Source organism: Echiichthys vipera, assembly GCF_963691815.1.
Source record: "Echiichthys vipera genome assembly, chromosome: 1".
In the NCBI taxonomy this organism is placed as follows: Eukaryota; Metazoa; Chordata; class Actinopteri; order Perciformes; family Trachinidae; genus Echiichthys; species Echiichthys vipera.
In genome coordinates, this window is record NC_139826.1 from 10849229 (window position 1) to 10876907 (window position 27679).

The 27679-nt window shown below is 40.6% G+C and overlaps 1 protein-coding gene across 1 annotated transcript; it reads left to right on the forward strand.

Moving 5' to 3' along the window:
• Positions 1–3230: 3230 nt before the first annotated feature.
• abcc12 (ATP-binding cassette, sub-family C (CFTR/MRP), member 12) lies at positions 3231–27371 on the forward strand (the record flags this gene model as incomplete). The annotated part of the gene is made up of 29 exons (XM_083915317.1): positions 3231–3349; positions 3478–3624; positions 3849–3996; positions 5948–6184; positions 6829–7002; positions 8030–8177; positions 9146–9294; positions 9632–9739; positions 10558–10776; positions 10861–10932; positions 11110–11234; positions 12547–12619; positions 13646–13849; positions 14158–14292; positions 14590–14683; positions 15200–15250; positions 15840–15932; positions 16118–16221; positions 17593–17772; positions 19044–19270; positions 19545–19682; positions 22620–22809; positions 22914–23003; positions 23225–23414; positions 23953–24112; positions 24239–24317; positions 24582–24695; positions 27033–27197; positions 27279–27371. 29 exons carry the CDS (start codon positions 3231–3233, stop codon positions 27369–27371), a joined length of 4026 nt encoding a protein of 1341 aa, XP_083771443.1.
• Between the last annotated feature and the right edge of the window lie 308 nt (positions 27372–27679).

Here is a 27679-nt window from a genome sequence, read left to right on the forward strand (position 1 = left end):
TCCTGAAAGCAGTTACGAGCGTCCGGAGAACAAAGTGTGTTCAGTCCAACAAAGTTCTGAAGGTTCAATCAAAACAGATGTTCAGTTCATTACATGGCGTGAGAGTAGATAGATAAGAATGGGGCACCACCAGAAAGGAGGAGGCGGGTCAGGGTTATTTCACAGAGATAACAGGAGATGGAGTGAAACGATTTATGACACACAGTGTGTGAGAAAACTGACTTTTTACAGAATGGGTTGTCACAGTCACAACAGGAAGTTTCACCACATTCTCCAGTGAGTGAGGAGGGACATTCACCTCTAACCAGGTCAACCTTTGATCTCTATAAAAAGCTACTTGTGTTATGCAGACTCATAGTGGAAGGGCTCCAGTGGAAGCTGCAGATTCAGTGTCAGCACGCTCAAGTGGGTCTACCTTGTCCTCCAGATAGAGGTATTGTTTCATTTAATTACTCTACAGTTTCACTCAACGCTGTTTCACTTCATTTTGAACAGCTTTGTTTAGTTTATTGCAGTCTTTGTGTTTTTATTCATGTTCTGTTTTAAGATCTAGTACCTGATATTCAGTTTATTTTTTATGACTTTTTTATTTATCTACATACATTACAAGTTTGGACTCGCCGGTCACAAAAGCTTGATTGGGTACGGTCAGATGGCTTTATATTAACGTTGGTCTTTCCTGTTTTTTGGCTGTAGAAAGTCCTCTTTACGAAGCGATATTATTTTGTGTGAAGGATTTGTTTTTACCACAACTGAAAAAGGCAGGAAAAGACGAAGATCCCTCGGAGCTACGGTTGAATGAGAATAGAAGAAATCAGCAGTCATTGGTGAAAGAGATTGGAAGCGTCAAAAGGTGCACAGATTTAAAAAGGATCAGGTTCCTTTTACAGCGTTAATTTAAAAAGATACCACAAGCTGGAATAAACTACTGGCAACTTTTCTTCAAACTTCACAATATAAATAGATGGTTTGAGGGAGGGGGGGTGGGGGGGTCCAGCAGTATTCTCATGTCATTCAACTCTGGAGACACCAACTCAAAAGGAAATTTGAATCATTATTTAAATCTGAAATAGTTTTGGCCCAAACTATTCGTTTTTTCAGATGTAAATAATGTATTTTATATATATATATGTAATTTTTTTTTGTTACTACAATACTTCTACTGCCACACGCACACACACACACCCACACACACACACACACACACACACACACACACACACACACACACACACACACACACCCACACACACACACACACACACACACACGCACACACACACACACACCCACACACACACACACACACACGCACACACACACACACACCCACACACACGCACACACACACACACACGCACACACACACACACACCCACACACACACACACACACACCCACACACACACACACACACACACACACGCACACACACACACACACCTAGTGGTAAAATATTAATACCAAATGTTAAGTTGGCAATAGAATAATCCAAAATAAATAATTGTTTAACGTAAAATGATAGAACAGCCACTCAACAGACTGGAATAGCTGGACTAGTTTTAAGTATATCGCTGTGCAAACATTAGTTCAAATTCAAATGCCTGCAATTACAAGAGAAGGTGCGGGTGAATGCAGGAGATGTCCTCACTGCTTCTCCAAATGCTCCATTTCACAGAATCTATAGCACAATGCAAATCTAAATTTTACTCTGGATTACCAAACCAAAGTCTCACACAGAAGACCCAAGCAGTCTCTTTGAAGAGGACGCCAGTGGTCCGCTGATATCCTCAATTTGCAACAGCTCGCCAGCATACGGAGGAGGCAGGAGGCTGTTCGTACAAGCAGGTACCAAACATTATATAGTAGTTATAGTACCAAATATTATATACGTATCATCAATATATATCATGACACATACAGGGGTTTCACCTGAACAGAAATACTCCACACATGTCAGGGTTTAAAGTATTGATTTTTAGCTCCGTGAATTTTGCTGTGCAGTAACAAGGGTCACATGGACTTATGGGCATATGGTTTTGCTGTTGGAACTTTGACACAGTATGAACTGAGGGGAAAGACAGATAGGAGGTGGATTCTTGTAATGAAGTAATTTTCTGTTCTTGGATGTTATTTTTGACGTTTGAAAGACTAGTAATGAGGTTTCAAGTTATGCATTGTCTTAGAGCTCAAACTCCCTTTAGCAATGAATAAAAGGATGTAAACAAGCATGTAGAAAATAAATATACATCATGAGAAGTTATATATATATATATATATATACATATACTTTATATAAAACTAATATATATGTATATAGGATATATAAAATGTTCTTTTAAATGAAAAAGGCACTTCAACAAAACCTTTATTATGTGAAAAAAAACAGTGAGAAAAACCGTAATAACTTTGTCAGAAGAGAAAATTTAAACATTGTTTTCTTCGGGCTATAGGATTCAAAAATGAATAAGAATGTAGAGGCCACAGCTTTGAATGACTTCAGCACATCTGCGCCCACGGGACTTTACTTTGTTGCCAAGGATTTCCCAGAGATTCTCTATGGGGTTTATATCTGGACTCTGGGCTGGACATTTCATTGTTTCAATGTTTCAATATATTCAAGGACCTTATATTTTAATAAGGCTGTGTTTTCTTGTAAAGCCACTGTTTTAAATGCTTCTCATGCTCTGATATCAATACCCGTACTTTTTGATTGCATCATGTTGTTAGTAAGACTGTTTAACCTTTTATTTGACCATGTGACATATTTTGATTATTACTGTTACTGTTATATTGTTATAATACACGTAACACATCCTATATGACGACTGTGTTGCTACTTAAACTCTCTGGTCGGCTAGTAAAGTGGTGACATTGCATGCTTGCTGTCCTTGGTACAGGACAAAATGAAGAAAGGCTATTCTTTGGAGAACAACAACACTCAACAAGACTCTTTTGTAAGTACAGAACAAACAGTAGCTTCCACCAGGACACTCCTGGTTTCTCGCTTGTTGCTTTGACTGCCTGAGACCTTTTCCTCTCTGATTGTTTCTCCTGCATCCTGTGTTTTTGTTGCAGATCTGTTTGATCCACTTTTTGAGACTCTTAAGGAATATTGACAAAAGGCTCTCCCCTTCTCTGTTTCTTATTCTGTTTAACTGTTTCTTTCTGTCTTTCGTTCACTCTCTCTCTCTAAGACACAAGATGGTTTCCGAAGAAGAACTGGATCCATGGCCTCTACTCCAGAACAGACAGATCCAGACAACGGGAAAAGGGACTACCCTACCCTATTTGGAAAATACAACCAGAGCCTTCAGACCCTCAAACCCTTCCGCTGGTCCTCATCCCAGTTAGTGTCATTGATGACATCATCTGTTTGTTTTCATGCGTTTACAGACAAATACTGGCCAGTACTATTGGTCATGGATACTGCATATCTTTACCCATGGCATATTGGGTGATCTTTCTCATGTCTAGGTCTCACCCTCTGGACGATGCAGGTTTCCTGTCGTTTTCGACCTTTGCTTGGATGACCCCCATGATGTGGGCCTTGTTCAGGAATAAGTTGGATATTAGCTCTCTCAGCCTGTCTTCTTTCGATGTAGCGGAGGCCAGCGGAGAAAGGTTTGACACTCTTCTAGCTCATTCCGCAGTACAGTACATAGCCATAACATGTGACAAGCTTACTGTAGTTGCTGAAATTCGTATTTGAAAAAGGAATCATGAAAATGCTCGGAAATGATGAAGAACGGGGAACATTTACAGTGCATTTTGTGAGTGTTACTGTTTCACTCTGCCATTTACTGTTTTACTGTACTTTGCTTTGTTTTACTCTGCTTTGTGCGCAGGCTCCACAGACTCTGGGAGGAAGAAGTGGCAAAGGTGGGCCTGGAGAAGGCCTCTATATTTCGTGTGATATTACGCTTTCAAAGAACCAGGCTAATTCTGTCTTCAATCGTTGGTGCCCTTACCATGGTGGCAGTATTTCTGGGCCCGGTAATTGTATTTGAATTTTTTTTTTTTAAATGTCACCAGTACCAGTGGTTCCTCTAGTGACTCCATCTATTGTCCTTCTCTGAAGTTTTAGTAAGAATTCAGAGCTTTTTTGTAAAGGTTCAGGATTGTTAAAAGTGAGATTTCCTTGTCTTTTTGATATTAAAGCAGGTTGAGGTGCTTTATAAAATCTTTGAATTGAATACAGCGTTCAAGGTAAATCTTTGTTCATTCAAATGAAAGTTGCTCAGTGGTTCAAGAAGCCTAAAAATACCGGGATGATTGACACTACTTCCACCATATTTCTGCACTGTAGGGGCCAATAAAGCAGGCACACTAGAGACTAAAAAGAAGACCCGGAAACACTTAGCAATCAGAGCAGACTGGGCTTTTTCAGAAGGGGTTCTTAAAGATACAGTCCTACCTTTTTCTAAGGTGTCATAAGCCTACGAGATTGGAAACCACTGGTATAACCTTCAAATAATATATTGTGTTTTGTTGTGTTCAACGTGTCTTAAATTGAAAAGTAACAAGTATCACTAACATGAAACGAATGTTACGAATGTAGCTATGGTTCTATGAATCCTGGATGATTGCCAGAGGCAGTGACTAGCACTGGATATCTTCCATTTGCACATGTCGATTATTAAATCACTCCCCCGACTCCGGTATAAGTGTCATCCACAAGATAATTTACGTCAGAATCTTCTCGCGAGAACATGATATTCTGAGTGACCATTAACTCTAGTGGTCAGCAAGGTATCATAGAACCGCAGTTCAACTTTCATTCTTTTTGATCCTTCCTGACCCCCAATGGCAGTGCTTAACATTGATTTATGACAACAGAGTCACAAGGAGTCCTGAGTTCTACCTCCATAGGTAAAGAACCACACCCAATGGATGCGGAGTGGAAATATTCACTCTGCAGTCTCTGGAGAATGTGCTTTGCGACACCCATGAGTTTGTGGCACATATGTGCTCCGAGGGCACTCCTCCCAGGGTCTCACGACGTTGAGACACTCCTGGTAGGGTGGCACCCTACCCATAATGGCAGAGAACGGTGCATGCGCCTGCAGGAATGATCACGCTCAAGCGGGACAGGCACTGTTCTGAAAGTAAGATCACCATAATAGACAGTTGTTTCAACCACCGCATGCACATGTTAGCTTCCACGTTATAACGGCCCACACTGGGCATAATCCACAGTATTTGGCCCCAAAATGACGGGTAAGCAGAGTACCAACAAACATGAATCACTCACAGACGAGGCTGATAACCAACTCAGTTCTGCCAGTGCCCAGGGCTCAAAGGGAGGCAAAGGGCATCCAGCACTAAGGGAATGTACCATGCAGGAGCCCTTGGGGCTGTGCTACAAGGAGCATGTCAGCGTCTTTGCAGCCTTAATTGTCTTTACGTCTAGGCTAAGCGGCTATGATTAACTAATGATTAATGGTCATCGCGCTGGGGATGACAGAGCAACAAAGTTACTAACTACGAGCTCAGATGGTATATCACTTAGCCGTAGCTGCTGCTACCACAGTAAGTTAACTTGAGTTAACTTACATAAGCAAGAAGATGAACCGGAAATGATCTCATGGATGACACAGGAACTTATACCTGAGTCTGGGATCAGCTGAGGTCACATGTGACTTTGTTGATATCAATGCGCATGCTTGAGACAGGACAAGATATCCAGTGCTAAGCACTGCCTCTGGCAGTCAGGAAGGATGAAAGAGAACTCAAGTACAAGTTCTCTTCTTTAGTAAATTTACTGAGTTACTGTACAACACTGTTAAATAAAATGCAAGTTGTATGCTAATTCAACGAGGGAGTGCTGGGAATTTACATACTTGAGCAAGCCAAGAAAGGCAACCTAAATCTCTGTCAATGACTTCTTGTCATGTCTAATGTTTAATGCTCTTTTCAAGTATAACAAAGCCCTGTGTCCTCTCAGGCTGTTCTGGTCTATAGGATCCTAAACTATGTGGATGACCCAGAGAATTCCACAGTATCCTATGGTGTTGGTCTGTCCTTCGCTTTGTTCACCTCAGAGTTCTGCAAAGCCTTCTTAATATCCTTGCTGTGGGCATTGAACCTGCGCACTGCAGTCAGACTGAAGGGTGCCTTGTCTTCAGTGGCCTTTCAGAAAGTCATCTCTCTGCGGCTGCACACCGACATTTCAATGGGAGAGGTAAAAGCTTGGTTACAAACCAACATGTTCATAAGGGCCAATGCTTATTTAACGCTGGGTGCCTACATTTCTTTCGTAAAGACCAGAATCTCTTCACCCTTCATTTGTAATATTGTGTTATATTCTGGTGGTGGACGGAAGAGTAGTGTAAGATAAGTGATGTAGTGGAAAGACAATATATTTTTGAAAGACCCTTTATATACCATGTGTACAGTATATAAAGGATCTTTCATTGTTTACCACGTTCATGTGTCTCCAAATGACTTTATTATCACTAGAAATACACAATTTAAGGGGGTATGCAGAGTTTTTTGCAGATTTATTATAAACTCGTACTCTCAAAGCATCATTTATGCACTACAGTATACTGTACTTTGTGTCACAGGCGACCTTTTTTTTGCGTAGTGCACTTCTTGAATATTGCACCGTTATCAAACGTTTAATTTGATATCTCTCTTTTTCTTCTTGCTTTCTGCTGAACCTTGTCGGTGAGGTGTTAGGCTTTTGATTTAATTGTCATAACTGTGGAATTCACCTACTCTTTTAGTTCAAGCAACTTGCCCAGGGAATGTAATATTTGAAAATGTGGATTACAGTCTTTCTCTCTCTCTTGCTCTCTTGCTCTCTTGCTCTCTCCCTTGCAGATGATTAACATTTTGACCAGCGATGGCCACAGATTATTTGAGGCAACATTGTTTGGGAGCTTCCTGGTGGCTACCCCAGTGCTCTTTATTGTGTGTGTTGTTTATGCCTGCTTCATTCTGGGCTACACCTCACTGACTGGAGTCTGCATCTACATCATCTTCCTCCCCATACAGGTCTGTACAGTAAAAACAGCACACATAGTTCCTAGACTTATATTTTTATACTGTATGAAAATAAATCAATTCAGATTTGACTAGGGGTACGTCACAATCAGAGCTACAAAGAGGTACTGCAATTATCAGAATGTATCAACAAATACGGTACAATACAAGAATTACAGTGAAGTAAACAGTTGTCACACCACACATAAGTCATGGTCTGTCCAATATAGACCATGACTTATGTGTGGTGTGACAACTGGTTTCATTTATCACAGAATAATTATATCGGAGACAGTCCCCTTCCAGTCGATGCGCTATATCTCAGGAGCTCCTCGATGTAATGTGTTCTGATTTGGCACAAAGGTCCGCTTGGAGATGTTTGGCCATACCTCAAGAATGACTATGCTAATTATGACGAAATTTCACACATGTCTAAAAACATTTAAAAAAAATTAGTGATGACATTTTATATCCAAAAGGTCAAAGGTCAACTTCACTGTGACATCATAATGTTTCTGTTCATATTCACATTTGGTCGGACACTGAATCGGTGACATTAATCTTTTAATCCCATTAAACTGTGGTGTTAAATTCTCTATGCTGCCAAGATGATGTGCGTGAAGCATCCATGTTTCACCATAAAATACATTTAATACCTTTTTATTAAATGTCTTCGTACATGGTCTTCACTACGTGTTTTGTATGTCTGGACCGTTTAGATGTACGTAAACCACAACTTGACAGGTGTGCAGAGGCATACAACCATGCTATACCGTTAAGGTCCCGATTCATTTCCACCTAGTCTTTATTCAAACAATACTGAATTAAGGTTTGTAGTATTTAAAGGCAATACATGGATAATTACGGACATATTTATTTGCAGTTTAATTTGAATGAATATTTGAAGCTTTCCATGTAACATATGAGGTATTTTCCTAAACTTTTCCAGCCACAAGGGTAACCCTAAATTGACTATATTTGCTCTCTTGCGTCTTTTTTCCATTGTCATTCAAATTAATAGTATGTTTTCTGCTTTCAGGTGGGCTTGGCCAAGCTAATTAACCGATTCAGAGGGAGAACCATGTTTATAACAGACAGTCGTGTTCGCACAATGAATGAGATTCTCAGCAGCATTAAACTTATAAAGATGTACGCCTGGGAAGATTCCTTTGAAAAAAAGATCACAGGTATGAAGCTTGGAGGCTGCATTTATATATTTTTTTCTTTTGCTCAGACCTAGTTTTTAATCTGTCTTGTATACCAAATATCAGGGGCATCATTTAAACTGTCCCCTTTGTGCAAACACAAAACCTAGAGACCATTTCATGATGGGAACACACCAGCCTCAATGCCAAATCAGGCCAGGCGCGTAATGTAGTGAAGCTTTGGCCTCTTCCCTACTTCCTACCCCACTTCTTCTGGTGCTCTTGCTTCGACACCCATCTTTGAACTGAACCTTCATTTTAAGACCAACTACAAACGTCTCAAGTTTCGTGACTGTTTCTTGCACAGTTTTTTGCAGTCTGTCCACAGACATACTTCAAACACCTGGCAAAATACTCAAACCTGCCTCTGGGGTAGTCCCTGTGTTGATTTTGCAGTTTTTGCAATGGGATCATTTGTTTATTTATATGTGTTTATTCATGCTGGACAGCTGTAGTCACATTTCTTTCCGTCATCAACCATGGCCAGGATAAACAATATTCCTTCTTTGTCAAGCCTAAAAAACTCAGACAAACTAGTCAAACTATGCAGTGCTGACCAAATGTGATTCTGTTACTGGGATTCTCCTTTGAAATGTTTTTAGAAACATACTGTATTTTATTGTACTCTTTAGCTGTAATATAACAATGTTTTGATCCGTGTGCCATGTTGAAAAGAAGTGAGCCAAAGCCAAGCACCGCCCACAGTTGGAGCAAACTAACACATCTTTCTTTTAGTTTGACAGAGTTGGTGGATGTCCAGTATCACAGACACATCATTTCAAAACTTACCATGTAGTTCAAGTTACTTTTCACCAATATTTCAATCCTAATTAATTTGCATCGCCTGTTGGGAATCGGAGTCTTTTCACATATTTGTATTGACTGCGTCTGTAAGTAAAAATAAAAAACAAAAAGTGTTCTTCAAATATGTGTTGTTGTCTCTCTTTTAGGCTTAAGGAAAAATGAGAGGAAGGAAATGCAGAGATTCAGTTACCTCCAGAATTCCAATTCCAGCATCACCAGCATCGTCCCGACCCTTGCCACTGTCCTCACCTTCATTGTACACACTTCTTTGGGCTTAAAGCTCAACACGTCTGATGTGAGTAGCCGAGCAATACAGCACAGCAACATTTGCAATCATGAACACTGTGGGATTTTGGTGAGTAATACAGGTGTATTGAAAAAAAAAACAATGTAGAGAGAAGCCTGTGAGTATGTAGTTAGACAAAACAAGGAGCTCTGTTAAGTAACAGCATGTTTGGGTCTGAGCCATGAAATAAATATGGGTATAGATGATTATCTTTCAGTATTTTCGCCACAAAATGTTGGTGCTCTTACTAAAGCAGAGTGGGCTACAAAGAATTATGTGATAGCCACTAGAGTGTTGTGGTCCATTTAAAACCATTTTTGTGAGCATCATTCTTTGTTATTATTAGGCCTTTACCACCATCGCCATCTTCAACTCCATGAGGTTCTGCCTGGGTTTAATGCCCCTGGCTGTGAGGGCTATGGCCGAGGCTGCAGTGTCACTCAAACGACTAAGGGTAAACTCCTCTCATTTTCTCGAATGAACTCAAGACCATATGTCCAACAGATGAGGTCCGGGCAGGATACCCTTTCTCTCATGTAGCACACAGCAGGAGATTGTCAGTGTCAGATGCATTCTCACTTGCTGGAAATACTCTGTTTGATTTAGATGAGGGGTGGCGGCTGTGGAGTGTGCAGGAGACAGGACACGACACGGATTACACTGTGATCATGAAGCCAGTTTATAATTTGGTCATACACAACCAAGTCTTAGGTATAGAGATAACAAGATATACAAGATTATTTTGTGGTCATTGAGCTCTTCAGCAGAAACAATTCATGATAGTGATATTGTGCTTGTGCATGGTAAATATCATTTGTTCTATCAACCTTGGGTTGTGTTGTTAATGTGCTGATTGGCTAACTGGCATGTTGAGGCGTCTTGTCAACTCAAGATGCCACTTGTGAAGCTTTGATGTCTTCCAGCAATTGAAACTGCAAGGTTTTAATATCGTACCTTCTAGTGAGTGAATGTGCCAAAGTAAATACCAGAACAGACATATTATAAAGTTGGCAGATTTTTCTGTTATACTAAGCCTCCTGCAATGAGACAAACCAGGTCATGGCCCAGTAGTCGGTGACTTTGTGCCATGGTGTAAAGAGTCTCTTCTTAAGTTGAATGTGTCTAAGACCAGAGATAAGATCATTGACTTAAGGCAGTCTGCACTCAACCCAATCCAGACAGATATTGAGCAGCATTCGGTCTCATTTGCAATTAAAGTCTCAATTTCAAAACCTTGAAAAAGCTTATAAATATGATGTGTGGCTGTTTCAGAAAATTTTGCTGATCCAGAATCCAGAGGCTTACCTTATTCAAAGAAAAGACAGTGACTCTGCAATAGTGATGAAAAATGCTACTTTCTCCTGGACCAACCAGACCATCTCACCCAGCTCAGCCAATGGGGTGAAGGGACACAAAGTGGAGGAGATGTCACAGAATGGGAGGACTGGAACCTTGCCAACCCTGAGAAACATCTCCTTCACACTGACTAAGGTGTTCTCCTAGTAAGGATACAAGAACTAGGTGAACTAGATTGGGATAAAGGTAAACCTTTGTTATCTGTGTTATCTCCTGAAGGGCAATCTGCTTGGTGTCTGTGGGAGCGTTGGGAGTGGAAAGACGTCACTGATTTCCAGTATTTTGGAACAGGTTGTCTTTTTTATCCTGTTTTACATTTTTATCGACTGCTACTAATTTTTACTGATTTATTGTCTGCCACTCTGTTACGCAGCTGTTGCTAAGTGATGCTCCTTATTATGTTACCTCCGAACCAGATCTAACTGATGCTAAGTAACATACGGTTGTCTGCTCATTTTTATTTCTTAGATGCACCTTCTGCAGGGCTCCCTCACAGTCGATGGGACATTTGCCTACGTTTCCCAGCAGGCCTGGATTTTTCATGGAACCGTTCAGGAAAACATCCTGATGGGGGAACCTTTTGACCAGTCCAAGTATAAAATCACATATAACCCACATGCATTGCTAATTATTAGTGAATGTGGAAAACAATATTGGTATTATTTACTAAGGGTTTCCAATTTTTGATGTTAATATGTTACCATTGTTCCCCATTGCTGCAGACCTTATAAACAGGGCTCATGTTTCTTTATATCTCACGTGACAAATGTTTAACTGGGAGAAAGTTCCTCTTATCTCTGAGAGTTTGCATCTGGCTGGCTGGTAGTCAAACATGAGCAGAGGTCATCTCTGTTATTTGGACATTCATTCATCATTAGTAAACCTCTCCATGCCGCCAGAGTCGGTGTGAAGCGAAACTGCTGACTTGTGCCCAGTATTGTGATGAGTCACGTCACTCAGCTGTCTTTTATGACTGTGGTTTGGCCCATTATACTTGTGCTCTAAGTCAATCATTATTTTTTATGAAGTTGAAGGAAAAGTCAACATACATGTAGGCGTTTTGTTAATTTTTTAGCCAAACGGACACACCTGGTTTATTTCATGCAACTCGCAAACAGCCCAACGGTCGCCCTGACCGTGACTGTAACATCAGTCAAACAAAGGACGGATGAGTCATTAAAGTTATAATCTGTAAGATTTTCATTTATTTAATTGTCTTTTAAGTTACTATCTATCAAAGAGTGAATTAAAACAATGGTGACCGATCATATGACCCACTAATGAAAGCACTTCCACTTGCCTTTATGCTAAGTATTCCAATATTTGTGTCTGTGGCGACATTCCCTCCATAGAAGTAAATACGCCGCCATGTTAGTGATGCTGCTGACAGCTGTTGGTCTGTCGCCCCAGATCGTCACCAACAGTAATGCTCCGTTCACTTGCAAATGGGGAACTTCCAACTTCTGAGTCAGGCTTGTAGTAAGGGCAGAAGTGTAATAGGAACGTGTGTGTGTATGGATTTAAGAGGCCAACATATAGGGGACGGACCAGAAGGAGAGACGTAAATGTGTTTCAATAAAGTTTACAAAAGAACAAAAAAAAAAGTCAACACACATAGTGACTGTGAACGTGACGGACGATGGAGGAATCTGAAAAAACATGCTCATATGTAGTTACAGAGAAGAAACAAGGTGTCTTAAATCTTATGGAGTATAACTTTAATATTAAATATATTACCATTCATAAGAAGCTGCATACAAAACCTTTTTTTTTTTTAGATATGATGTTTTATCCCATTCCAGGCGTTTTCACTCTTAAGTAAACTGAGTTAACAAATCTAATTATGTTGCATACTCTATACTGTAGGCACTTGACTTTTAAGGTATTTCTTGTGTTACTCCTCAGATATGACAGAGTTGTTGATGTCTGTAGCCTCAGGGCTGACCTGAAAATCCTCCCACACGGTGATCAAACTGAGGTAGGAGCTCTTCTTATTGCATGCTGTTTTAAACTTTAAACACCAACACCCTCTGGTGTGTGCTGAGAAACCCCTTGCTTACTCACAACTATGGGATACTTAAATTGATTCAATTCTATTTATGAATTCATTGATGTAATTTTAACAGTTTTATGTTGTTTTTGTTAGGCCTTTTTATTTCAAACTATTTATTTTAAGATTAATATTTCATTTGTGGCTTATTTTTACAGTTCCTCTTTTTATTACTCATTAGAATATCAAATAATGAATCACTTTGTAATGTAGTCTATAGATTAACAAAACCATTTGTAAACAAATACATGAATACCTTTTTTTGTACAATTTCTGAATAATAAATGTCAATGAAATGTTAGTCTCTGCTGTCCCCTATTGCAACCATGAAAGTGAGAAAAAAATTGTCATTTAGGGAGACAGGACAAAATCAGCTTCTGCCAAATACATTGAGTTTGCTAAAGGCATTGCATGACAAAAAGTATTGTTGAAATTTTAGTCATACCTTATTAATTATAAGTTAAATACCAGGCCTATTTATTCAGCCGGTTTGAATTTAGCATAAATGTGTGACTCAATCTGAGATCCAAATCTGAGTAACGTTTCTGAGTTTATTTGGTGGTGAGAGTACTTGGATGTCTTCACTGTCAGTTTCTAGTGCTGCCCTCTCTTAGTTGACTAATAGGCCGTTTTGGTCATAGTCACTTAGTCTTTAGTTATGCTTTGTTCACGTTCAATAACTTGAATCCAAGAAATGTCTAAGCACATCCCTGGTAAACATGAGATTTAAAGTGGTGCTTTTGTACGATTCTTTGTGGAGATCTGTCGATTAAATCCACTAATAAATGAGTCAACAAGATAGAATGAGCGTGGCCTAAGAATTTCTTTAATCCCAAATGTCTCTCTTTATTTATTTGACATTGTTGTAAATGATTAAAAGTGAAAAGTGGATTTTATGATGTAGCAGACCCTGTTGCCAGTGTTCTCGGTAGCTCTCTGCTGTTTGGTTGGTAGATTGGAGAGCGAGGACTGAATCTGTCAGGGGGGCAGAAGCAGAGGATCAGCCTGGCCCGAGCTGTCTACTCCAATAAGGACATCTTCCTCCTTGACGATCCACTATCTGCTGTCGACGCTCATGTGGGGAAACACATTTTTGAAGAATGCATTAAGAAAGAGCTCCAGGGGAAATCTGTCATACTGATTACACACCAGCTCCAGGTCGGAAAATAGACAGTTTATTTTCTTCAGCGTATAATAAATCCTAAATAGCGTGTTATTAAGCATATATACCTATAGTAAATTCTGCCTACGTTTTAACATGTTTAAATTATTTTAGATTAGAATATCTATAGCAGCATATGGTGGTAATTAAAACCCCCGGTGCTGCCACTATCTTTATAATGAACCGTGAGCAGTATTGTAACCTACAGTAGATAAGAGCACCTATGATTGTCAAATACACAACAACAACACCAACATTGCTGCGGTGGTTTGTTGACATGGTTGTCCTTGCCTGTATCTGTCAGTATCTGGAGTTCTGCGATGACATTATGGTTCTGGAGGATGGCGAAGTGCAGGAGGCTGGAAACCACCAGGCCTTGATGAACGCCGAGGGACGCTACGCTCAGCTCATCACCAACTACCAGATGGACGATTCTGAAGTAAAAAGGCGGCAGTACAAAACTCAGACGTACTGTAGCTCTGCCGTTATATGCCTTTCCTTTGACTTAGTAGCTGTAAAACCTTTTCGCCAGTTATCTAATGTTTTACTAGCTCAAAACGATAAACTGCTGCATGTTCTGTAAGCTGTTAACTAAATGCTGAGGGATGTCAAAGGTTTATAGGTGGAAGGAACATGTCTTATACAAAGGCACTAGCTAAAGGTTCATCACCTTCTTTCGGGTGAAAGTGAGTTGAACTTGTTCAGACTCAGCAGTAATGCTTTGTTTTTTTTTCAGAATGAGAAGGAGGAGGAAGTGTCTCCCCATGATGATGCCCCGCAGAAGGACATACAGTTAAAAGACTATACAGACAGCGGGCTAGTAAACCCAGGTATGGAAACCCTTAATCAGTAGATAACTTTAAATTATTGGAAATATGTTCATTGAGTTCATTATAGAGTTTAGCACAAAGACACACTAGAAATGTAGCCCATTCTATAGTAACTGGTGGAAACAGATGGATAAAATCCGTTCAGACAGCAGAATCAGTCACAACATAGTCATGACTCATGGGATATTGTATTGATAGAGGCAACGGGCTGCTTTGCTTAGGCCCAATTCTCTGTGGAGCAAAGTGTCATTGGAAAAATGTTTGCTTGTAAAAGAGCAAATATATAACCAGGAGGAGGTAAAAGGTAGTGCTAGCCGTCCATCAAGGAAACAAAGGGACTTGGGATGACAAAAGGTCAAAGAGTTTTGTAAACCAAGAGCAGGCAGGACAACAAGCATACACTCAACATACTGTTACTACTCTTGTTTTATTTATTATGTCTTTATTGGAGTATAGAGAGGACACAAATTTCTTCTGTCATTTATATTTGGCTCCCACATTTGTGTTTACTTTCAGCATTCGACATGTCGGACGAAGTGGAGGATGTAATGGCAGTCGACCAAAGATGTGAGTCATTAAATCATAATTCTGATGTTGGTGCAGAGTCATGTGTAATATATCCAGTATCTGCAAGATGTAAGACTCATATGGTTTCATTTTAATGAGGCAACCTACTTTCAAGTTCTTTAAAGTGAAATGGCCAGAAGTGCTGTCTGGATGGTCAATGTCTGCAGGGGGGTGGCTGTGTGTGACAATTTTCTATAACTTTCCAAAACAGATAATCTGACATTTACTTTGCCATCGAGTGTGGCAGTTGGGAAGAAATATAAAAAATTTTGCCTCTCAGTTTATATCCTAAATAGAAATACAGCAGCAGATTTAAAAACAAGACAGCTTGATTGTTTACCATCCTAGTGTTTGTATAAATATAGTATAATTATGATGCTTTTGTAGTTACCTGAATATGCGATGCATTGCATTTCAAACTACTGTGTAAATGTAGCAGATATCTGAATGGACCTTCAGTGAAGTTATACATTGTACATATACACTTTTTGATATATTTGTGTCTAATCAACCAGGACACAGGCAGATGGAAATGGGAGTCACTTTGATCATGCTATGCTCCTATAAAAATCCTTTTCTTCCTCTGAAGCTACTGTCAGCGATAAGCTGGTTATTCAGGAGTCCGCCACAGAAGGGGCAGCCTCCTGGAGAATCTACCACCAATACTGCAAGGCAGCTGGAGGTCTGATACAGCACACACGCACACACACACACACACACACACACACACACACACACACACACACACACACACACACACACACACACACACACACACATATGCACTGGCATAAATCTATGCAATAACACATGATTCACACATAGAAAACCTCGCTGATGATGCTTGATGTGACTGTGCTGCTGCAGGATACATCATCTCCTTCCTTGTCATCATAAACGTCATCCTGATGATTGGGTCCACAGCCTTCAGCAACTGGTGGCTCAGCTACTGGCTGGGGCAGGGTGATGGGGTGAGAACCATATCGCTCCCTCACACACACACACACACACACACACACACACACACACACACACACACACACACACACACACACACACACAAACACACAAACACACACACACACAGGTGTGCACAGATGTTGGTAGAGGTGCATGTGCTCTGCAAATCCTATTTTTCCTCACATAACTTCACTGTCTGTCAATGCCAGGACAGATATAAACTCTTTATATACCGTCTTTACACTCGCATTATTGAATTCCCTGCTCAGCTTAACTCAACTTTAATTGTATTTCCCTGTGTGCAGGATTAATGCCGCCCCATGATGATAATAGACATCTACTAAGAAATAATCCCTATTAAAATCACCCAAAAGATTCCAGTAGAGGGAGACAGGGCTTCACTTTACAGTCCCAAGTACAGACTTGCTGTATGAGCCACATTTTTAGTTAGTGTTTTGTGCCGCTTTAATTTTACTACAAGGGTGCAGTATTTTTGGGCTCTTTGTTTGCTTTACACCCAGCAGCTGCCAGCTGCCTCAAATGAGTGTTGATTTGCTTGAGTTGTTTGGTGGTGGGCACACAGTTCTTACCGACAGCCAGAGGAAAGCCAGGAATCTTTTGTTTGCAAGCCACATAACCTAAATGGTCATTTTTCTGTTTGTTGACCTTTTTTCATTGCAATAAATGGGAACATCACCCAAAGAGACCAACCTTGCCTAATATTTTCTCCATTGCTATTTTTCCCTCTGAACTCATGTAAAGTACGTCCTCAAGCCACCAGCAGGCGATTAATGCGTTTTTGTTTTTAAGATAGTCACCACACTTACCTATCTCTACTGTTCACTGCCTGCCAACTCTCTGCAACAGAGCCAGTACAGTGCAGTACAGTACTGGCTGGTCACACAGTTTTACTATCTGCGCTTTACATTGTGTGATTGCAGTTTTTAGTCATAGCAAATACCTGTAAAGAAGATCTAGATAGCTCATGTTTGTTCCCCTGCAAGAACCTGGCATGGATCCAAATCACATATTTGACTTTTCTCAGTCTTTTTTATTGTGTTTATTTTACTCAGCGCTCACTCCCACATTAACCACATACAACCGGATTTTGCCACATCTCTGTTTAACTTTATATATAAATGTATCTTTACAATGCCTCAAACATTTGTCACTCAGTATAGTCCGCATATGCCGACTTATACTGTGATCAACAATTATTATCGACTGATCACACATGAGCAGATCTAATCCACGAGGCAATGATATTTCCACATATCTGCACCATGTGGTGAGAATATTCATAATAGGATAACATGTATATACAGTATATTCTTGTTGATAAAACAGTTTGTTGTAACGTCATATTCTCTGTTCCTTCACAGTCATTCAGTAACACATCAAACCCGGGCGACATCTCAGAAAACCCAAACCTGCACTTCTACCAAATTATTTATGGCGTGATGTTGCTTGTCACGTTGATACTTGCCTTAATCAAATGCTTCTTCTACTCTTGGGTCACCTTGAATGCCTCCTGTAAACTCCACGACACAATGTTCAAGAAGGTACTGTTGAATGCCTAATAATAATAATAAAAATAATAATAATAATAATAATAATAACTGAGGGCAGCACGGTGGTGTGGTGGTTAGCACTGTCCCCTCACAGCAAGAGGGTTTCTGGTTCGAATCCCGTCTGGGGCCCTTCTGTGTGGTATTTGCATGTTCTCCCCCTGTCTGCGTGGGTTTTCTCCGGGTTCTCTGGTTTCCTCCCACAGTCCAAAGACTTGCACGTGTTAGGTTAATTGATGACTCTAAATTGCCCGTAGGTGTGAATGGTTGGCTGTCTCTGTTTGTCTCTATGTGTCCTGTGATAGACTGGCATCCTGTCCAGGGTGTACCCCGCCTCACGCCCAATGTCAGCTGGGATCGGCTCCAGCACCCCGCAACCCGATAGGATGGATGGATGGATGAATAACTGAGATTTATATAGGACCTTTCAAGAGACCCAAGGATGCTTTACAAAGTGACAAAGGGACAAGTGGGATGGACAACCAAACATTCATGCAAAACAAAGAACACAAAAATCTAGAGGCCAAAGGCAGTGGTTTTAAGAGCTGTGGGTAGAGTGTTCCAGAGGTTGGGGGCTGCCACACTCAAGGAGGACACCCAGGTTGTGGACTTTGGGTGATGAGGACTTTACAGCCGTCCATCTGAAGGAACCAGCAATGTATATTCCATCAAATAATTCCCCTTTTAGACATACCTGAAATTATCTGGACCGGGTGTCTGAAACTAATCAGTGAAAGGGTCGATGTGGCTGCAGGTTTTCATGATGGTGCTTTCAGGTTTTCAGGTGTTCTTGCTTGGTTGAAATCTAAACCTGCAGCCACACCGGCCCTTTCATGGATCGGTATGAGACACCCGATCTAGACATTACCCGAGGAGCTGTATGTGAGAAGGCATGTGCGTGATCGGACATCTAACAGAATTTATGTTTTTCCGGCTCCCTGGAACACAGTCTTCCTGTCTGATTGAGCCCATATGTGAAGAAAACAGCTCACTGTGCAAAAAATGTAAGAGACAACAAGATTTGGGAACCAAAATCGTTCTAACACTCTACCCTGGACTACCCCTCGCCTAAACCAAACATATTATTTTTCAGTAAGAGACACGGAAAATCCTCGGTTATTTGCCACATGTGTGAAAAGAAAACTCCGGCCAAGGTCCAATAAATCAAGTCTGGACATTAATACCATATGATAATGTTTGGAGTTAATAATAAATGTTCAGATCTGCTATAAGCCCTATAGATTTTTTTTGTTTTCCTTTCTCAGATTTTCTCCAGTCCCATGAGTTTCTTTGACACGACACCAACAGGCCGCATTCTCAACCGTTTCTCCAAAGATCAAGATGAAGTGGACGTTGTGCTTCCCCTCAACATGGACCCTTTCATGCAGTTTTGCCTGCTGGTCACCTTCGTCATTATCACCATCTCGGCTGTCTTCCCCCCCATGTTGGTAGCTGTGGCTGTTATGGGAGCTTTGTTCACCCTCATTCTCTTGTGAGTCAATACCAGTGACATCTAGAAAATGATTTAAAAAAAGAATATATATATATATATATATTCTACGAGGTCGCTGGAAAATAAGATCATAGTCATTCACGACCTGTTATCTGCTGATTACATGTTAAGTGAATATAGTAACATTCATGTCATTTTATTTTGAAGACTTAGATTTTCATTGAAACTGTTGCACATGTTAAAAGCAGGTGCATGAATGGAGAGGAAAGAGTTGTTTAAGGTGTACTGAATATCAGCTGCGTTTCCTCTGTAGTATTTTCCAGAGGAGTATCCGTCAGATGAAGAGGATGGAGAACATCAGTCGCTCTCCCTGCATCTCTCTCACCACTTCAACCCTGCAGGGCCTCAGCACCATCCATGCCTACAACATAAGCGACAGCCACATAAAATTGTAAGATACCAGAGTTCCTTAAAGGGATAGTTAGGCTATTTTTAAGTGAGGTTGTATGAGTTACTTCTCGATAGTACTGACACGAGGGATAAGCAATGTACTGCTGTGTGTGGGGGCAGCATTTATTTTAGACACCTAAAACAAGGCACAACTAAAAGAAAATCCATTTCAGTTTAAATGTACACTTTATTTAGAATACTTTTGTTTTAAACAATGCATGAAACTGTTGTGCTCAAAGAAATACGATTAGAAAATGTAGTGCCAAAGAAAAAGAGCTGTCTGGTGGCAAGGTAAAGCCCTGAAAATATTCTAAATTTCGCGCACAGTTCAACTGGTGTTGACTTTTTTAGGTGGGCCGTGTTTTTAAGGTGACTAAAGTACTTTTTGGTGCATCTGCAGCACCCGTCAAAAGCAGCTTCCATGTCGTAGTCCTATCTGCTTCTCTAAACGAGTGCTAACTGCCATCTACTGGACATAACACACTTACTATCAATAAGTACCTCTTACCAACCCACTTCGAAAAAGTCAGTTAACTATCCCTTTAACGTTGTAATCTGTAAGATTTTCATCTATTTCATTTAGTGGTGGAACACGATTTAAAAAAATGAATCTAATTAATTAGAGGTTTGTAATTAATGAATCACATATCAATATTTGACACAAGAAGCAACGTTTTTCAATTTAAATGGATTTTGGTATATGCCTTAATCTATGAATAGACACAAAAATTTGTTTAAACAACAAAATGTGTTTGTTTTTTCAGTGAGCACTAACTTTTTGTAAACTTTTATTTTTAAACACATTTGTTTCGGTTTATAGAATAGAAATACTTTATTGATCCCAAGCTAGAAATTGCAGTATAAAGTATAAAAAATAAAACAGTGCTAAGTACGTTATATTCAAGAAAAGTGGAAACCTAACATTAGAAAAATATTTAGAATAATATCCTTGGCATAAAATAAACAGCTAAACATAGAAGGCTTTTTCTCCCATGTTTTCAAAAACTCAGAAACAAAAATGATCCGTCAACTAATGATAGTTCCTCCAGCGTTGTCTGTGCTAACGTTAGCTGCAGCATGTGTAGCGTTGTCTGTGCTAACATTAGCTGCAGCATGTTCAGCGTTGTCTGTGCTAATGTTAGCTGCAGCATGTTCAGCGTTGTCTGTGCTAACGTTAGCTACAGCATGTGTAGCGTTGTCTGTGCTAACATTAGCAGCAGTATGTTCAGCGTTGTCTGTGCTAATGTTAGCTGCAGCATGTTCAGCGTTGTCTGTGCTAACGTTAGCTACAGCATGTGTAGCGTTGTCTGTGCTAACATTAGCTGCAGTATGTTCAGCATTGGGGTGGAGTGGTGGCTGAAGAGCTCCGGTGGGAGGTGAATTCTTACACAGCCGGGCCCTTGTCCATGTTTCCACTTGGTCATTTCTTAGAACTCAAATGTCCGCCAACTGAACGCAGCTTCTCAGCCGTTTCATTTCTCTCATGTTGTGTCCTGTGCGTCAGTATTATTGGCTGTGCAGGAGCTGCAATGAGCAATGTTCTGCAATGTTTATCGTGTATTTTTTTACCGTGTTATTTTTTCTGTAATTAATTAATGAATCGTAATTAACGCGTAGAAGTCTCAGCCCTAATTTAATTGTCGTTTAAGTTACCATCTATCAAAGAGTGAGTTAAAACAATGTTGATTTATCGTATGGCCCACTAATGAAAGCACTTCTACTTGCCTTTTTGCTGAGTATTGAGTATGAGAATTATGTGTGTCTGTGGAGACATTCCCAGGCTCAATGTAAATAGGCCGCCATGTTAGTGACGCTGCTGACAGCTGTTGGTCTATCGACCCAGATTGTCACATAACACAACAGTTATGCTGCGTTCACTTGTAATTGGAAATCGGGAAACTCAACTTCTGAGTCAGGCTTGTAGTAAGGGCAGAAGTGTAATAGGAACGTGTGTGTGTGTGTGTGTGTGTGTGTGTGTGTGTGTGTGTGTGTGTGTGTGTGTGTGTGTGTGTGTGTGTGTGTGTGTGTGTGTGGATTTAAGAGGGTAACATATAGGGGACGGATCGGAAATGGAGAGAGATGAATGTGTTAATAAAGTTAACAAATGAGCAAAAAAAGTCAAATAAAAATAAATAGTCAACACACAGTAACCAAGAATGTGACAAGATGGATGGCTCTGAAAGAACAGGCTCGCCTGCAATGACATCGTACTGCTAAAGAGGCCGCTCGAAACAGCATATCTCAATCCTTCAACATGAAATACTTTACTTTTTTTTCAGGCTCATTGAGAATGACTGCCAAGCGGCATCCTCCGGGGCTGAAAAATGAACCCACCGCTGAAATGTTCCCTGAATGGCCACTTGAGGCTGGCTCTCAAAGCAAGTCAATCTCCATGGACCCCAATGTTAAAATGTCCAACTTTACGGTAGAAATATACATGTTAACAGCCTGGTACCTAAATAATATAGCTTTCAGCAATTTCATGGGTGAATTTTCCTCATGAACTCACCTGTTCAGATTATATTCAAGCTTAAAGTTCTGCATAATTAAACAATGGTTGCTTTTAGTGACATGTGGGCGCTGTCACAGGTGGCTTACATAGACTGCTTTATTTGGACGCCCCATCTCCATTCACAAGCCAGTCCAAACTTTGATTAGCTGGGAGTAAGGAGGTGTCAGGCGCTGCCAAGATGGTGACGGATGGAGCTGAGCTTCATTTTGGCTCATTAGAAACTGATGGGTGGCGTCACAGACTGCCTTAATATTTGTTTGTTTTTAATTCTTCTCTGCCTTACAGTACATTCATGCAGTAAAAAAAGCAGCAGGTGATATTTTAGACACTGTGTCTCTGGTCCGCATGTCTGCATGGTAAACACTTTCGTTTTGGTGAGGGATACCGCCTCACAAATCCAAACCGTTGTCTTTTATCATGTTGTAGGTTCAAGTCACTGAATGACATCAACTCCAACCACTTCCTGCTGTTTCACTGTGGGACACGTTGGCTCTCCTTCTGGCTGGATTTTATGTCTTCGGCCATGACATTGTTGGTGTCTCTTTTCGTAGTGCTCAGCAGTAATGACTTCATCAGTCCAGCTTTGAAAGGCTTGGCCATGTCCTACACCATACAGGTAAATTAGGACTGCAAACTTGTGAACGTTTGGTTTATTTTTGTAAAGACACATCGCAGACACCTGTAACATGTGTGTTTAGAAACTCTTTATGTTTTTTCCAGCTAACAGGCTTGCTGCAGTATGTAGTGAGGCAGTCGACGGAGGTGGAGGCGAGATTCAACTCGGTGGAGCGGCAGCTGGAATACATCACGGTCAGACTCTAGACTTCTCTGCTTCTGACAACAATGACTGTTAATACAGCGGTTGCATGGATACGACCACCAATCCATCCTTCTGTTCTCTACTGGTCTTCTTAAAAATAAAAAATAAAATTAAAATTAAAAATGCTCAAGAAGAGTACTTGCTTAAGCGACGTGTGCCTCTGCTATGCAGTTCATCATCATCTGACACATCTGTTATCTGTTGTGAACAGAGTTGTAAGTCTGAGGCCCCCAGACACATAAAGGAGGCTCAAGTGCCAGAGGACTGGCCAAAGAGTGGAACCATCACCTTCCAGGACTATAAGATGAGGTACAGAGAGAATACACCCATTGTCCTGAACGGGCTCGATTTCTTCATCCGAGCTGGAGAGAAGCTGGGCATTGTGGGAAGGACAGGCTCTGGTAAGACCCTGACTCCAGTAGTTTTTACTCAGAACTTTGTTTTACATACAGTTTGAGTTTGGTATAAAGATGGGCTATTCAGAAAATAAAAAAATGATTTAGTCCTGAGTCCTAAAAAACACAATTTATGCATTTGAATGTGTCATATTACACATTAAACACACATGCAGTGTAAGTTACAAAACCTGTAGTGTATATTGCTCATGAGGCAAGGCGAGGTTATTTATATAGCACAATTCAACAACGAGGTAATTCAAAGTGCTTTACATAAAACATTAAAAACATTGGAAAGAAACACATAAAATTACTTTGGTGTTTCAATTTTACCTCTGTACCGTCAGGTAACCCTAGCTAACCCCTGACATAATGTATCTTATACAATGCAAATGTTAATAGCCCTGTTTTGTAGCAGCATCTTTGGATATAAATGTGTAAATGACAGAAGTTACTGCCATTCTGGTATGTTTAGTTAAGCCATGACTGTAGGGTGTCCCTCTGTAAACCATTAGGATTCCTAAACTGTGATTTGGGTCCGTAGGGAAGTCCTCTCTAGGCGTGGCTCTGTTCAGGCTGGTGGAGCCAGCAGCAGGAACCATCCTGATAGATGGCGTGGACATTACGACCATTGGTCTGCATGATCTGCGCAGCAAATTGTCCATCATCCCCCAGGATCCTGTGCTTTTTAATGGCACCGTCAGGTAACCCTAGCAACCCCTGACAGCACAGAGGTTCATGTTTACATACGGGCACACATTGTGTCGGGTTAGTCACTGGCTCACCAACTGTGCAGGCCAGGAACTGTCATAATGCATGTTTGCCTACAGGTACAACCTGGACCCCTTCAATAACTACAATGACGAGGCACTCTGGTCGGCGCTGGAGAAGACCTACATGAAGGACTCAGTATGTTCACTATTCAATATGAGGCACAGTTACACTTTTATTACAGTGTGTGGTCATTTATCCAGAGTACACATACTTCAAACTTAGTTACATTCCACCACTGAACTCTAGTATCTAACTGTCAACAAGAAAGTGAATAAGTGTATTTTCCCAAAATGTCAAACTATCCCTTTAATGGGCTGTTTGAAGTCTCTGTCTCTCTGCGTTACTATAAGAAGTAATACGTAATACGTAGCTGTTTTGATTGTTGTTTTGTTTCCTCAGATCTCAAGACTGGAAGGGAAACTCCAGGCACCTGTGCAGGACAATGGAGAGAACTTCTCTGTAGGAGAAAGACAACTGATATGTATGGCCAGAGCACTAATCCGTAACTCCAAGGTTTGTACCTGTATCAGCTGCTTTTGATTTATTTTTATTTTCACATTTGCCAATTTTTACTGCTGCTGAACAGCCACAGGATTACTACTGCCATATAGTACACCAATTAAACTGGTAACTTCTTGTGATTTTCTCTATTCACGTTAGCGTTCAGCTAACCCACCCTTGACCAGTATCTTTTGCCAGTCTTTTGCTCATTTATGATATTATCTCTATTCTCAGTTCAGTCTTGTTGTGTTCTATACATCAATCTGTAAACTTGCAAGATACAAAGGAGTCAGCAGAAACACACTGCTTTGTGCTTCAGGGAATCAAATCCCCCACAGATCCAATTCTAAAGAAAACGCCAATTCATTCACACCACTCACCCACATCATCTCTGGATTGATTTATTTCAATGAGTTGATGTTCTAGTCTCAAAACATCAACAGTGATATAGTGACATAGTGCTTTAGTACAGATCATGATTACATGATGGTCCACAGCTGTGTTAGAGGTGTGTACATGATCACACATAGAAACACACATGCTCAAGATTCCCTCAACAACAATCATAGGTTGATATTATAGACTGTATGACTTGACAGCTCCCTGAAAGTGATGACAAAACATAGGGCTGGATGATATGGCCACAATATTCAATTCCAATATACTGTAGACCATTTCATATTTCACGATATACAGATATATCACAGTATAGCAATGATAGATGGGCGTGAGTGATTGATTCCTAGAGCAGTCTTCGTTTTTTTTGTGTGCGCTTGTGTGCGCTTATGTGCGTGTGTGTGTGTGTGCACGTGTGTGCACATGCTACACCGCTTAAACCTGCACTTGACCCGAGACACAAACACCTTTGATTTTTGGAACCGGCTCTTCGCCTCACTGTCCGAGAGAAGTTGTGTGATATACATGATGGGGTTACTGTGCAAGGCCCAGACCATATGGAGGGGGAAAGCGGTGACGCTAGGGTTAACGTTGAGGCACTAGACACCCTGTTCAGGAGGACTAGTTTGAAAATACAGATGTCAATGAGCTAGAAGATTGTTTTAGTGAGCCATGCATTCATCCTCAGAAAAACCCACTGGAGTGGTGGCAGTCCAACAGGCACGGGGGGAAAAACAGAGTGTTCTGGCAAAGCAGCATCTGCTAATACCTGTCAACTCTGTGCCAGAGGGGCACCTGTTCTCCACAGCAGGGATGATCATTAACAGAATGAGAATGCGAATTTAATTATGTTTTTGTAAGGAAACGATGTTTTGAAGTTGTAGTTGTAGAAAAAAAAACCCTTTAAAGGATAACTGTGACTGCTTTGATTGAGAATAAGCAGTAGGCTGTATTATGCATCATTAAACCTGCAGGAAGTTGCGTCACGTTCTAAAAAAGGGTTTAGAAAAACAAGTACTCCACTGGCCCTCGAGGAATTGATGTGATCCCTTGATTTTGTAATTAACTACTAGTGCCCATCCCTAATAGCAGTAATGGTAATTCAATAAATGAATAATCTATATGAATTAACCACATGGTAAAGCCTGTTTTTGTAAGCTCCTGTGTGAAAAATGTAGTATTTAGTTAGTGTGTGCTCATTATTATCAATTTAGATGACGTAATAGCTTAATACAATATCTGGATTTCATCAAGATACAACTCCATTGAAAGACAATGAATGATCATATCCAATCATCACCCAGCATTATAAAACCATCTCTATCGCCCCCTGGTTGCTGGCTGCAGTATCGGTCATAAACCCCGCCACCTCCATGTTGGTGGAAAGGGCATTACTAAAGAAAATTTAAAGAAGGCATCAGATAAATTTAGCTTTCTGTCATTTTAGGTAGTTCTTATCATGCTGATGTTAGAGTGTTCAGTTTTATGATAAGTTTGGTTTAACTAGTTTATAAACCGGGTGAAATGTCATTATTGACAGCTGTCATCGACTTACAATTGGTTGGGCGCTTTGTGTACAGTTGGAGGAGGACGCACCATGCATCATTTTTTTTAATTCTGTGGTTGATATACACTAAATCTTAATCTAATCTAAAATCACCACAAAAGTAAATGTTTTAAAGTCAGTGGTATATACGTACATTAGACATACTGTAACTCAAGTACATAGCACACAACTGTCCTTCCACACCAAGGGTAAGTAATTCGGTGCCACTATTGGCACGCAGTAGCTTAACCGATAGTACACTAGCAGTAGTATTTACAGTTCCATAGACAATCTTAATGGTGATATGGCACACTGATTAACAAGAATACTTAAAAAAACACATAATATCGAAAGGTTGCCGGGCCCCTGTTCTACATTAAGCCCCTGCCCCCCCTGCTGTGCAACAGATCATTCTTCTGGATGAGGCAACAGCATCCATCGATTCAGAGACGGACGCTTTGATCCAGAACACCATCGAGGAAGCCTTCCAGCACTGCACCGTGCTCACCATCGCCCATCGTATCAACACTGTGATACATGCAGATCGTATTCTCGTCATGGACAACGGAGAGGTGACATACAGTCAGAAATGCATGGCATTAAAGTTTGTATGCTCCTAAAACTAGACTCACAGGGATTGTTCTGTGTGACAGGTGGCAGAGTTAGACCATCCAGACGTGCTGAAGCAAAGGCCAGACTCTCTGTTCTCCTCACTCCTCACTGCTGCTAACACTCTGAACTCCTGAACCACAGAGGCCCCTGCAGCACCACAGCACCACTCCACACTGTAACACAGAAGTTTTTCATTTATAATACAGATCAGTGTGCTTGTATCAGGGGTGACTGAGCAGCAGAGACGGGGTTAAACCTTCACGCAGAAAAAGACAACTTTTTCTGTTTTATGCCTCTGCACCTGTGACAGCTCTGGCCGGAGGTATTATGTTTTCAGGTTGTCCATTTCCTCTCCGATCAGGAAGTCCTGGAGGGAATATCTTCACATTTGGCACAAATGCCGACTCAAGGACGAACTGATTAGTATTTGATGTTCAAACGT